The following is a 15,676-nucleotide window of genomic DNA, read 5'->3' as shown; positions in this document are numbered from 1 at the left end:
GCTACAGCCAAAGCTGCAGCTACTCTTCTTGTAGTCCACATAAAACACGACATAATAGCTGGAGGACAGAACTACATAAAATGACATAATACATCAAATGAATAGACAGGTACATAACTACACACATTTAAAATAAGAATTTACACTTTCATATTCTTATGCCTTAGCAATCTATGCAACATAATAACAGCTACTCTGCAGTCATCCATTTTGTTACAGTTGCTTACTGTTACAATTGAAGGTCCTGATCCTAATCTCTCAGAACCAGTTGTTCTGAAAAGAGAAAGAATCTCACAACATATGGAACCATATACATGCAGTAAAAGAGAAGGAAGATGAGACAGAGAAGTGTTGGTAGAATGGTAGTAGAGTTGAGAGTAGGAGAGCGAGAGAGAGAGAGCAGAGTTGATATTAGGAGAGAGAAAGAGAGAGAGAGAGAGCAGAGTTGATATTAGGCGAGAGAGAGAGAGAGAGAGAGGGAGAAAGAGAGAGAGATTGAGAGAGAGGAAGATATTGAGAGAGAGCAGAGTAGAGATTAGGAGAGATAGAGATAGATAGATAGATAGATAGATAGATAGATAGATAGATAGATAGATAGATAGATAGATAGATAGATAGATAGATAGATAGATAGATAGATAGATAGATAGATAGAAAGTCTGGCTTTTTTTATGGCGGTTTTGGAGCAGTGGCATCTTCCTTGCTGAGTTATGTCATGTTATGTTATCTGCCTTTCAGGTTATGTCGATATAGGACTCGTTTTACTGTGGATATAGATACTTTTGTTCCTGTTTCCTCCAGCATCTTCACAAGGTCCTTTGCTGTTGTTCTGGGATTGATTTGCACTTTTCACATCAAAGTACGTTCATCTCTAGAAGACAGAACGCGTCTCCTTCCTGAGCGATATGACGGCTGTGTGGTCCCATGGTGTTTATACTTGCGTACTATTGTTTGTACAGATGAACACGGTTCAGGCATTTGGAAATTGCTCGCAAGGATGAACCAGACTTGTGGAGGTCTACACATTTTTTTCCCGAGGTCTTGGTTGATTTATTTAGATTTTCCCATGATGTCAAGCAAAGAGGCACTGAGTTTGAAGGTAGGCCTTGAAATACATCCACAGGTACACCTCCAATTGACTGAAATGATGTCAATTAGCCTATCAGAAGCTTCTAAAGCCATGACATAATTTTCTGGAATTTTCCAAGCTGTTTAAAGGCAGTCAACTTAGTGTATGTAAACTTCTGACCCACTGGAATTGTAATACAGTGAATTATTAGTAAAATAATCTGTCTGAAAATAATTGTTGGAAAAATTACTTGTGTCATGCACAAAGTAGATGTCCTAACCGACTTGCCAAAACTATAGTTTGTTAACAAGAAATTTGTGGAGTGGTTGAAAAATGATTTTTCATGACTCCAACCTAAGTTTATGTAAACTTCCGACTTCAACTGTATGTAAACATTATTAGAGTGACTAGCGTTCCATTTATTAAAGTAGCCAGTGATTTATATATGTATATATAGGCAGCAGACTCTAATGTGCTAGTGATGACTATTTAACAGTCTGATGGCCTTGAGATAGAAGCTGTTTTTCAGTCTCTCGGTCTCCGCTTTGATGCACCTGTACTGACCTTGCCTTCTGGATGATAGTGGGGTGAACAGGCAGTGGCTCAGGTGGTTGTTGTCCTTGATGATCTTTTTGGCCTTCCTTTGACATCGGGGTGCTGTAGGTGTCCTGGAGGGCAGGTAGTTTGCCCCCGGTGATGCGTTGGGCAGACTGCACCACCCTCTGGAGAGCCCTGCGGTTGCGGGCGGTTACAGTTGCCATACCAAGCGGTAATACAGCCCAACAACATGCTCTTAATTGTGCATCTGTCAAATTTTGTGAGGATTTTAGGTGCCAAGCCAAATTTCGTCAGCCTCCAGAGGTTGAATAGGCGCTGTTGCGAGGAACTTGGAACTTTCCACCTTCTCCACTGCTGTCCCGTCGACGTGGATAGCGGGGTGCTCCCTCTGCTGTTTCCTGAAGTCCACGATCATCTCCTTTTTTTTCTACGTTGAGTGAGAGATTACGTTCCTGGCACCACACTCCCAAAGCCCTCATCTCCTTCCTGTAGGCTGTCCCGTCATTGTTGGTAATCAAGCCTACTACTGTTGTGTCATCTGTCTACATTCCCATGGAGACAGACAATCAAAGACATACGTTCCCATGGAGACAGACGATCAAAGACATACGTTCCGATGGAGACAGAAGATAAAAGACATACGCTCCCATGGAGACAGACGATCAATGACATACGCTCCCATGGAGACAGACGATCAAAGACATACGCTCCCATGGAGACAGACGATCAAAGACATACGCTCCCATGGAGACAGACGATCAAAGACATACGCTCCCATGGAGACAGACGATCAAAGACATACGCTCCCATGGAGACAGACGATCAAAGACATACGCGCCCATGGAGACAGACGATCAAAGACATACGTTCCCATGGAGACAGACGATTAAAGACATACGCTCCAATGGAGAGAGACGATCAAAGACATACGTTCCCATGGAGACAGATCAAAGACATGGAAACACACACACACGCATACATGCACACACCAGTCAGTCAGTTGACATGTTAGAGTTATGAACCTTACACAACCTCTGTCGCCTTGGCTGACCCCTGGCCGTGCTGGTCAATCAATCAGGGAGAAATGTGATGTCTTTCCCTGTAATGGGTCAGCGGGTCAGACGCGTGATCTATGGGGTACTGAATAGTGTAGCCTTGCTGTGGGACTTACTGGGTAAACTAAATCCCATTTGCCTCATTATCTGTCCTAGCCAGACCAGACCAGCCCAGACCAGGCCTCTTGTCTCCCTCTCACCGTAGGATGTGCTTGTTCTTGGTCTTAATGTTGTCGTCTTTGTTGTTGATTTTATCTCACTTTTTTGTTTCTTGTGGTCTTTCTTTCACATTCTCTATCTCTTACTCCCCCCTTTCTCTCTCTCTCTTTCTTTCTCTCTCCCCCTCTCTCTTTCTTTCTCTCTCTTCCCTCTCTGTCTCTCTCGCTCTCTCTCTGTTTCTCTCACTCTCTTTCTCTTTCACTGTCTCTGTCTCTCTCTTTCGGTCTCCCTTGCTCTCTGTCTCTCTCTCTCTCAATTCAATTTACACTCACACAATTTCCTAAATAATAGGGACATTTCAAATGTCATATTATGTCTATACATTGTTCTAATGATGTGCAGTCACTTCACTCCTACCTCCATGTACAAATTACCTCGACTAACCTGTACACCCGCACATTGATACCGGTACCTCCTGTATAAAGCATCGTTATTGTTATTTTCTTGTGTTACTTTTGATCATTTTTTTTAACTTTAGGTTATTTGGTAAATATTTTCTTAACTCCTTCTTGAACTACACTGTTGGTTAAGGGCTTGTAAGTAAGCATTTCATGGTAAGGTCTACAAATGTGACAGATAAAGTTAGATTTGATTTGATATGATATGATGTGCAAAAGGGAAAATAAATAAACATAAATATAGGTTGCATTTACAATAGTGTTTGTTCTTCACTCGTTACCCTTTTCTTGTGGCAACCGGTCACAAATATTGCTGCTGTGATGGCACAATGTGTTTTTTCACCCAATAGATATGGGAGTTTATCAAAATTGTATTTCTTTTCAAATTCTTTGTGGGTCCGGCAGGAGGTTAGGAAGTGCAGCTCAGTTTCCACCTCATTTTGTGGGCAGTGTGCACATAGCCTGTCTTCTCTTTGCCTACGGCGGCCTTTCTCAATAGCAAGGCTATGCTCACTGAGTCTGTACATATTCAAAGCTTTCCTTATTTTTGGATCAGTCAGTGGTCTCTCTCTCTCTCTCTCTTTCCTCCAAACCGGAGATGAGCTGAATGACTTATTAGAGTTTCCCTGATAAATCAATCTGATCATCAGTTGGGACTCTTGCATCATGAGTGTGAGAGAGACAGGAAATGTCCAAATATTTGACATTACTGATGACAGATGCATTCTCTACACACTCATAATGAGCATGTATATGAGAGAGTGTGTGTGTGTGTGTGTGTGTGTGTGTGTGTGATTCCTACTGTGTTCTAAATGTGGTCTTTCACTTCTTTATGACTGCTCTCTTTTTCACCAGACACATCCCACTATTCCCCTCAGCACGTGGTTTCTGATGACTCAGCTTGTTCTCTCTTAATGCGGGTGAGAACATCCATCTAGCATGTACATACATACTTTCCCCTCTCCCATTACTCTCCCCTTAATATCCTCATGCTGGACCACGCTCTCTGGATCGCAGCACAGCATTCCCACATGTAGGAATTCTGGACTTTCTCATGACTAATGTGTTCTTTGAACACAGTCCATCACACAGGCACACGGGTACGTGAACACACACACATAAACACACACACACCAGTGGCTGTTGCTCGGCGACCATCCGGATCAGCCTCAGCAGGTGTTGTTGCTCCGGTGAATCGAGCTGTGACATCATGGCCGTCAGGTTGCCTAGGTGACGATGGATGGCATGGGGCTGTTTGGGGTAGACGGACGGCAGCACGCGTAGGAGCATGTGGTTACCTAGAGGGGGACGACACGGACAGACAGGGTGTACGTGACAACGGATTCAAGTCTCACCATTTGTTGTCAATATTCATTCTATGACGTTCATCCTTGAAGAAGAAAATGTAACATGTATAAATGCAAAAATACACATAATGTGTACCAGAATCCTTCAATATTTGCCCAAGAGAAATTGACCTTGATATCGAAACCATCTTTAAATATCTCATGCATCTGCACAATGTCTTCTGTCTTCAATTAGTAGTTTTATTAGTAGCTTCATCTCTTATGACATTACATGAACACAAACAATGCCTTTTATGTTTACTTTGTAGCTAAATCATTAGGGATTGGCTGATGTCCCCACAGTAAAGGGATTGACTGATGTCCCCACAGTAAAGGGATTGACTGATGTCCCCACAGTAAAGGGATTGGCTGATGTCCCCACAGTAAAAGGGATTGGCTGATGTCCCCACAGTAAAGGGATTGGCTGATGTCCCCACAGTAAAGGGATTGACTGATGTCCCCCACTGATGTAAAGGGATTGACTGATGTCCCCACAGTAAAGGGATTGACTGATGTCCCCACAGTAAAGGGATTGGCTGATGTCCCCACAGTAAAGGGATTGGCTGATGTCCCCACAGTAAAGGGATTGACTGATGTCCCCACAGTAAAGGGATTTGTCCCCACAGTAAAGGGACTGATGTCCCCACAGTAAAATGTCCCCACAGGGATTGGCTGATGTCCCCACAGTAAAGGGATTGGCTGATGTCCCCACAGTAAAAGGGATTGGCTGATGTCCCCACAGTAAAGGGATTGACTGATGTCCCCACAGTAAAGGGATTGACTGATGTCCCCACAGTAAAGGGATTGGCTGATGTCCCCACAGTAAAGGGATTGGCTGATGTCCCCACAGTAAAAGGGATTGGCTGATGTCCACACAGTAAAGGGATTGACTGATGTGATTGACTGATGTCCCCACAGTAAAGGGATTGACTGATGTCCCCACAGTAAAGGGATTGGCTGATGTCCCCACAGTAAAGGGATTGGCTGATGTCCCCACAGTAAAGGGATTGACTGATGTCCCCACAGTAAAGGGATTGACTGATGTCCCCACAGTAAAAGGGATTGGCTGATGTCCCCACAGTAAAAGGGATTGGCTGATGTCCCCACAGTAAAAGGGATTGACTGATATCCCCACAGTAAAGGGATTGGCTGATGTCCCCACAGTAAAGGGATTGACTGATGTCCCCACAGTAAAAGGCTGGAGTTAATACAGTAGTATGAGTGGGGTAAACCTGGATGTGATTTACTCTATGGGACAAAACTATGTGAAATTCCTACAGCATGACTGTGTCCAGCATGTTATTATTTTATTTTCAATGTCAAAGCACATCTTCTAAAGGACATATGGACTTAGTGAGACCGAGAGAGAGAGAGAGGTGGGGGTTAGAGAACAATAGAGAGAAAGATGTTGTCCTTTCATCTACTGTATAATAGTTTAAAACTGTTCTGCTATGGTAAAATCAACACGTGTACTTCCTGCCTATAAAACTTGAACAAATTGGATTGAATTAATTACAAGGAGACCAAAATAGAGTGTCAGACTGAGAGAACGACAGAGGAGACAAAGAGTCAGAGACAAGAGAGCCCTCCAGTGTTCCTGCATGCTGAATATCTGTCGTTATCTACAGGGTCATCTGGAAGAAATCCCTAGGTTCCTTCCTGGGACCATCCTATGAATGGAACACACACTGCGGAGGTGATTCTCATTTTGTGAATGGAGTTCTATTTGCAGTTGGCCCTCACTCTGATTGGCTAAGGAAACAGGTGGTACCACAGAGACATGGGATAATAAACATGCGTTGGAAAACAGGAAGTAGTGAGAGTGCAAAAAACTGTGGGCCAGCAGTTTTCAATGTGTGTGTGTGTGTGCATGGGTGTGTGTGTATGTGTGTGTGTGTGCATTGCTAGCTAGCGTTGCTACCTGCTACACAAGACTAATCTGATGGCCATAACTCCTATCAACGAGTTCAATGTCCTTGCCAACATCTGTCTACAGCTTACCTGGAATGGATTGATTTAAAATGACTTAAAATGTTAGCATTGACATTTACTAATTAGTTTAATGCATGACGATTGACTGTATCAAAAGGATTCACAAGGGGACACCTGACTGGCTGCACATCACTGTGCATGTTCTGTGGGCTTGTGCCTAGGTCATATATCAACACGCCTAATGATAGACACTGGTAACTACACTGAGTGTACAAAACAATAGGAACACCTACTCTTCCAAGTCATAAACTCAGCAAAAAAAGAAATGTTCTCTCAGAGTCAACTGCCATTTATTTTCAGCAAACTTTAACATGTGTAGATGTTTGTATAAACATAACAAGATTCAACAACTGAGAAATAAACTGAACAAGTTCCACAGACATGTGACTAACACAAATGGAATAATGTGTCCCTGAACAAAGGGGGGTCAAAAGTAACAGTCAGTATCTGGTGTGGCCACCAGCAGCATTAAGTACTGCAGTGCATCTCCTCCTCATGGACTCCACCAGATTTGCCAGTTCTTGCTCTGAGATGTTACCCCACTCTTCCACCAAGGCACCTGCAAGTTCCTGGACATTTCTGGGGGGAATGGCCCTAGCCCTCACCATCCGATCCAACAGGTCCCAGAGGTGCTCATTGGGATTGAGATCCAGGCTCTTCGCTGGCCATGGCAGAACACTGACATTCCTGTCTTGCAGGAAATCACGCACAGAACAAGCAGTATGGCTGGTGGCATTGTCATGCTGGAGGGTCATGTCAGGATGAGCCTGCAGGAAGGGTACCACATGAGGGAGGAGGATGTCTTCCCTGTAACGCACAGCGTTGAGATTGCCTGCAATGACAACAAGCTCAGTCCGATGATGCTGTGACACATCGCCCCAGACCATGACGGACCCTCCACCTCTAAATCGATCCCGCTTCAGAGTACAGGCCTCGGTGTAACACTCATTCCTTCGATGATAAACGCGAATCCGACCATCACCCCTGGTGAGACAAAACCGCGACTCGTCAGTGAAGAGCACTTTTTGCCAGTCCTGTCTGGTCCAGGGACGGTGGGTTTGTGCCATAAGCGACATGCCATTGGAACACAGGAGTGATGGTTGCTGATAATGGGCCTCTGTACGCCTATGTAGATATTCCATTAAAATAAGCCATTTCCAGCTACAATAGTAATATAGAACATTAACAATGTCTATACTGTATTTCTGATTATTTTTTTATTTTTATTTTAATGGACAAAAAAAAGTGATTTTCTCTCGAAAACAAGGACATTTCTAAGTGACCCCAAACATTTGAACAGTAGTGTACATGTCTATTGTCTACCTATGAGACAGAATCCACAGGGGTTATAAGAGGTTTGAATCAACAACTGCAACGCTGCTGGATTTTTCACGCTCAACAGTTTCCGTATCAAGAATGGTCCACCATCCAAAAGACATCCAGCCAACTTAACACAACAGCGGGAGTGGGCCAGCATCCTTGTTGAACACTTTCGACAACTTGTAGAGTCCATGTCCCGACGAATTGAGGCTGTTCTGAGGGCAAAAAGGCAACTCAATATTAGGAGGATATTCCCAAAATGGTAAAGGTGTACACGCTCTGGGTAGCACATCCAATAGATAACATTTACACTGCCTCCCATGGCAACCGTCTTTCTGCTGTGACCCTGTCTGTCTGCTGTGACCTGTCTGTCTGCTGTGACCTGTCTGTCTGCTGTGGCCCTGTCTGTCTGCTGTGGCCGTGTCTGTCTGCTGTGACCTGTCTGCTGTGGCCCTGTCTGTCTGTTGTGACCTCCTGTCTGCTGTGGCCCTGTCTGTCTGCTGTGGTCCTGTCTGTCTGCTGTGACCCTGTCTGTTGTGACCTGTCTATCTGCTGTGATAACATCACAAATACAACCCCAAGACAAATCAACAGAGCAACCGTCGCCAAGCAGCTGCTCAGTCCTGACAATATTCATTATTACATATCCTTTGATGTTCCTACCTGACCTCCAGTCGCCTCCGCAAAAAAACACACACACACACACACACACACACACACACACACACCAGAGTAAGAAAAGCAGTAGGAGAGAGATGAGAGAGACATAAAGAGAGAATAATGACAGAAAGATGGATGAGAGAGACATAAAGAGGGCGAGTTAGTGAGCATTCCTAAAGGTGAGAGAGAGAGAGAGAATTTATTGGTTTGTCGGGAGCAGAATGTTAAAGCCAGGAGCCAGACGTCTGCAGAACCAAAGACCCATGGGAGATTTACGGTGCTTCCGTGTCCACCCATGTCTGAACACACTTAGTCCATGTGCCCTGAGGAGCGCACAAACAAACACACACACACACACAAACACACACACACAAACACACTAAAGCCATCTAGCAGTCTACCAGTCATCCATCTATGCCTCAGAGGGCAGTAAAACCATTAAAGTCGACCACAACAAAACCAGAACCAGCCGCTCACATTAATAACAAGCCCTTTAACATGCCTGTCTAATGCTCCACCCCACCTCCACCCCACCTCTCCTTCCCACTCAATTCAATTCAATTACAGATTTTAACAATCACTTTGGCACTAATTTCAGAACCTTGTGGTCATTTTTCAAAACTCTAGACACAAAACTCAAAACGGTCATCACTTGTAACACAGGCTGTCCAATGTTCAAAACATTGCATTGTGCATTCATATCTTTAAAGAAACCTTGCACTTGCAGAATCATTGTTTCAAATAACTCATTTATCATGAAATACCATGGGGACATTCATTTAGATCACCCACACACAAGCTACCGATAGTTTCACTGTGTAGTTGTTCGTACAATCATTAAATATTGTAGTACAAAGTATGTGATACATGTTTCATTACACGTAAATACATCACTGTAAAAGGACTAGTAGAGAGAATACTACAGACACAGTGGAATCATTGAACAAAATATGAAATGTATTGATGAAATACAATAAAATCACAACATTGGTTTCTTTGAATCAAAGCAAAAATAATTAGCAACAAAAAATGAAAAAACTGTTAAAAGGTCAACTGTAGTGGTCCTCACCTGGCTTACTGTAAAAAACAAAACAAAACATTGATTACTGTATTTCTATAATTCCATCAACTCTGTCTTGTGGATTTGGCCACAGGTTCTCATCCACATCACAATGGATGTTTTCATTAGCCAAACATCTTGGGAAGAATCTTCGGGCGAATCCAGGCCTGACACTGGTCTGCTGTGATGTCATTGCATGCGTCATCCATGGCCTGGAGAAGAGCGGCTTGTTCGTGAGGGTGCCTATCATATACCTTCCACCTCCATGTGGAGAAAAATTCCTCAATCGGGTTAAGGAAAGGAGAGTATGGGGGTAAGTAAAGGGTGGTAAATTGTGGTTGGGCCTGAAACCATGCTTGCACCATTTGAGAATGGTGGAACCTGACATTATCCCACACAATGACATAGGTCACACCATCAGCTCTACAGACCTGATTTAGCTCATCAAGGAAGGTTACCTTCGAACAGCGAATCATGTGGCTGCCTGCAACTCAATATATAGAGTCTATAGAGTAGAGAGCTTTAGATGTTGTTCGACCAAACATTAGAATAGGCAAGATGAGTAATCTAAGCAACTTTGACCGTGGTATGATTGTTGATGCCACACATGGTGATTCCAGCATCTCAGAAACAGCTGCCCTCCTGGGATTTTTATGCACTACAGCACTACAGTCTCTAGAGTTTACAGAGAATGGTGCGATAAACAAAACACATTCAGTGAGCGGCAGTTCTGTGGGCAAAACAACTTGTTAATGAGAGAGGTCAGAGGAGAATGTCCAGACTTATTCAAGCTAACGGAATGGCCACAAATGGTCAAATAACAGCTGTTTAAAACAGTGGTGTGCAGAAGGGCATCTCTTAACGTACAACACCGTGAATAATTCAGGCTGTTGTGGAGGCAAAAGGGGGTCCTACCCAGTACTAGATAGGTGTACCTAATAAAGTGGCCGGTGAGTGTATAGTGATGTCAAATCTGAAAACATGGTCTGGAAAAGTGGTACATGGGACCATAGAAACAGTGTCTGATAAAGAATGATGATGAAGTATTACATCCATAGATAATGTAGTCCAATTGGTTCATGTTCCACAGTAATTGGTGTCAATGGATCTCGTTATCCTGAAACTTTCATGATCTAAACATGGAATATTGTTTGTCAGTTTCCGTAAAACTATGCATTAAGAGTAACGCAACAGTTACTTATCATTTTGAGCAGTGGTATCAATTGATAGTTTGATCATTGTAATGAAATGAATAGACAGTCATCTCAGATGCAATGTGTGAATTGCATTTTGAAATGGTAATACTTTGATGTTAAGTTGTGTCATTTTGAACAGGTGATTTTAGTTCAATGAACAAATGATCTTAGATGTATGTGTATTGTATCCAAGCAACTGGAAAAAGTTTTGAAGTGTTGAAAAATGTGCATTTTGATCATTGGTTTTGAGTTGTGTCTAGAGTTTTGAAAAATGACATCAAGGTTCCGAAATAAGTGCCAAAGTGATTGTAAAACAATGTAAGTAGGAAGGAGAGGTGAAGTGGGAGAGACAGGCATGTATGTTAAGACATTTTACCTTCTCTCTCTCATAACTTCTTGTGTGTGTGTGTGTGTGTGTGTGAGTCATGGGCTGTGGGAGCTCCACTCAAAACACACAAGCCTGGCACCAGCCCCCAGCCCATCCTATCCTAGCTCTGTCCCAGCTTTAGCCCAGCCTATACCATGCCCCAGCCTGAGTCTCAATGTCACACACACACACACACACACACACACACACACACACACACACACACACACACACACACACACACACACACACACACACACACACACACACACAGCATGTTTCCTTTAGAGATATTAATATTTCCGCTGTGTTCTTAGTCATTTTTTTAATGTTATGTTCTTAGCACTACATGCAGTCTCACTTACAGTAAGTCAAGGTGTCTTTTGCAATCTGTCAACCCCAGTCAAAATGCTGATACAGGGCCTAATAATTCTCTCTTTTGACAGCCTACACAGGAAAAAACACCCTAAACTCTAACAAGGACTGACCTTCTATTCTTTAGTAAACAAAGAAAACATTTCACGGCAGTCTTCCAGGACACTGCAGTCTGAATGAACATAAACACCTACAGTGGAGGCTAGAAGGGCATGTTAACACCTCACCACTGAGGTATGCTAATGATATTCTGGAAATGAACTGTGGGTGTACAGTACATTATGTAAATCTGGTAGCTACAGTACAGTGCCTTAGCCTCGTGCAGTGACGTCAAACCTAAGGTCAGTTGCCCCTGAAACAAATGTGTTGGCAGCAGGGCCTTCATACGATTAACTTCAGAGTGCTGGTGGTAGGAGCATAGTATCAAATGACAGGGTTGCTGGGACATGCTAGGGCCCATATCCTAGAGGGCCAAGATCCCATAGGGCCCAGATTCCATAGGATCTAGATTCCATAGGGCCCAGATCCCATAGGGCCCATATCCCATAGGGTCTAGATCCCAACAAGGATCTGATGTCAATGTGATGCGATAACTGTATTTAATAAATCATAATTTATGCCAGGATTCAAGAAAACCTTGTTCATTGTATTGTGACCCTCCAGAAACAATGTCTAGCATCAGAAACATTAATACTACAGCATTGGGCCAAACATTAAACTCACTTCTATGGGAAGTGATTCTGCAGACTAGAACTATACCGAGCTCAGCAGAAACACGTGACTAGTGTGGTTTGGAGACTTTTATGATCCAAACATTTCAATGTGTATCCTATGGATTTCATGAATAATTTCACCCGGGACCTAGTCCATACCCTTATATGCATGTCCCATATATATCCGACATCGGAATTCCCATCTGCAAAAAAAAAAAAACTTATTTTGGAATTTCAACATTTCTGTTTCCTATAAATACATTATATATATACTTTATATAGATACAGTTTTTTTCGATTGCTAAATGACAGTGGGCACAACTGGAGTCACATGTGCAAAACTCTAACTACAGTCTGCACTACCAACAGTCACCTGAGCTAAACAGTTCACATCACCTGCAAAACTCATTCCAAGCAACACAACTCTTAACACATGGCTCAAAACACGCTCAGTGCAGCCAAACACTATGCACAACCCTCACTGAGATAACACACACTGTCACTCAGAACACACTGAGAGTAAAAACACTAGCATCAAACACCAATACAGAAAATACAAACTTTTCATCTTTACAGTTTGAACAATTTCAGTGACTTCATACAAAGTAATATTTTCTTCAAAGAAAAGAGTGACATTCTTTCACATGATTTATTAAAATTTTTAGAACATAACAATTCTTTAAGGTAAATGAAAATTAGCAGTTTGCTTCAATAGTCTGTAGTAATTTACGGAATTACAGTAATGAAAAAAAAGGTAGAAACTAAAAGTACATACTGTAATTTGAACAAATAATTGAGGGGCTAATCCTGCCTCTCTCTAGCATCAGGCCACAGGTTTTCTTCAACATCACATCTAATGTTTTCTCTTGCCATGCACCTGGGGAAGAACCTTCTGGAGTGCCTTATCCATCCCTGGCAGTCCTCTGGACTCGTGTCCTCACATCCGGCACGCATGGCTTCCAAAAGAGACATTTGGTCATGTGGGTGGTGACCAAACACTTTCCACCTCCAGGCAGAGAAAAACTCCTCTATTGGGTTGAGGAAGGGTGAATATGCAGGCAGGTACAAAACCATAAATCTGTGATGTGCTGCAAACCAATCTGTGACAGCTGCAGAGTGGTGAAAAGCAACGTTATCGCAAACTATGACAAAAACTTGGGGGTTTCTTACTGGCTCCCCTGTTCTGCTGGCACTAGCTGAGCATAGAGCTGTTCTAGGAAAGCTATAAGCCTTTCTGTGTTGTATGGGCTAATGAGTGGTGTGTTGAGAAGCAAACCATCATTGGCCATTGCAGCACACATGGTGATATTTCCCCCCCTTTGGCCTGGAACCTCCACAGTGGCCCTTTGACCTATAACATTCCTTCCTCTGTGCCGTGTTTTGGCAAGGTTAAATCCAGCTTCATCGATAAATACAAATGAATGTGGTCTTTCCAGTGCTTCCACCTCCATTACTCTCTGAAAAACAGTAAGTGCACAGTTTTACTGTAGAAATGCTAGTGTTTTTTTTACTGTAAATATTTTGTATAGCTGTGTACGTAACCTCAGACGTCTTACCTGGACATATTGGTATCTTTGCTCTTTTACCCGTTCACTGTTTCTCTCGAACGGTACAGTGTATAACTGTTTCATTGTAACTTGGTGTTTCTTTAGGACTCAAGCAATAGTTGTTGTGCTGACAGAATTAACATTTTCAAATATATCATTATCAGCCAGCACTCTATCTTGAATCTCCCGCAGTTTTATTGCATTGTTGACAACAACCATGTCAACAATAACATTTTCCTCCGCATCTGAAAATATTTTTCCTCTTCCCCCTGTTGGGGGCAGCCTTTGGGTCCTGTTGTAAAAATATATTTTACAGTCAAACTTACTGTAATATATATCTGTGTAAATATTCTATAATTGCAATACAAAATAGATTCCTGTAATGTTTTCATTTACTGTAAGGATGTAACTCTCACCTGTTTGCATGATGGAAAATTCGCATTACAGATGCCACTGTGGATCTTTGCAGATTGGGTTGCACCCTCAACCCTGCCTCTCTCAATGAGAGACCATGGTTCACGACATGGTCTATAAGTGTAGCCCTTATTTCATCTGAAATAACAGCTCTTTGTCTTCTTTGTCTTCCTCCACACATCAGCCCTCTCCCTGCCACCCTTCTCCCTCCACGAACCCATCTTCCTTGTTCCATTTCCAAAATGAGTCTTTCTGAGCTCTACCTATATATACTGTAATATGTGTGTGTGTTCACTAACAAGTCTAAAACAAGACACCTGCTTAGCCTTTCAGCTGAAATTGCAATCAGCAGTGTTTGAAAGGCACAAGGCTGAAATCTATTCCGTTTTGAATGTGTGCTTCACAGTTTTGACAGCAGTGTGTTAGCATTTGAACAAAGTGCTGTAAATCCACAGTGTTGTGCAGGTTGTGGTTAAAGTCATGGGATAAGTGTGTAGAGTTTTGAAAACTGTGTTCAAGCAATGAAAAACGAACTACAGTTTGGTCCACATGAACTGCTGCTGTGCAGACTGTAGTTAGAGTTTTGCACATGTGACTCCAGTTGTGTCCACTGTCGTTTAGCAATCGAAAAAAACTGTAATATACATTGGAATGTTTGCTTTTTATTTTTTGTTCCCCTTTAACCTATGCTAGTCTGAATCACAATGCAGTAATGTTAACCTATGCTAGTCTGAATCACAATGCAGTAATGTTAACCTATGCTAGTCTGAATCACAATGCAGTAATGTTAACCTATGCTAGTCTGAATCACAATGCAGTAATGTTAACCTATGCTAGTCTGAATCACAATGCAGTAATGTTAACCTATGCTAGTCTGAATCACAATGCAGTAATGTTAACCTATGCTAGTCTGAATCACAATGCAGTAATGTTAACCTATGCTAGTCTGAATCACACTGCAGTAATGTTAACCTATGCTAGTCTGAATCACTATGCAGTAATGTTAACCTATGCTAGTCTGAATCACTATGCAGTAATGTTAACCTATGCTAGTCTGAATCACTATGCAGTAATGTTAACCTATGCTAGTCTGAATCACAATGCAGTATTGTTAACCTATGCTAGTCTGAATCACTACGCAGTAATGTTAACCTATGCTAGTCTGAATCACTGCGCATTAATGTTAACCTATGCTAGTCTGAATCACTATGCAGTAATGTTAACCTATGCTAGTCTGAATCACTACGCAGTAATGTTAACCTATGCTAGTCTGAATCACTACGCAGTAATGTTAACCTATGCTAGTCTGAATCACTATGCAGTAATGTTAACCTATGCTAGTCTGAATCACTACGCAGTAATGTTAACCTATGCTAGTCTGAATCAC

The 15,676-nt window shown here is 42.4% G+C and overlaps 1 protein-coding gene across 1 annotated transcript in view; it reads right to left on the bottom strand.

Moving 5' to 3' along the window:
• Window positions 1-15,676, bottom strand: part of LOC112246347 (ventricular zone-expressed PH domain-containing protein-like) — a 122,079-nt gene that overhangs the window by 70,961 nt on the left and 35,442 nt on the right. The window contains 1 exon segment of the mRNA XM_042296438.1: window positions 4,434-4,597. Within this exon segment, the coding sequence (XP_042152372.1) occupies window positions 4,434-4,597 (164 nt within the window).

Source organism: Oncorhynchus tshawytscha, linkage group LG13 (genome assembly GCF_018296145.1).
Source record: "Oncorhynchus tshawytscha isolate Ot180627B linkage group LG13, Otsh_v2.0, whole genome shotgun sequence".
NCBI lineage: Eukaryota > Metazoa > Chordata > Actinopteri > Salmoniformes > Salmonidae > Oncorhynchus > Oncorhynchus tshawytscha.
The sequence above is the reverse complement of the archived record's forward strand: the minus strand, read 5'-3'. Positions and strand labels throughout refer to the sequence as shown.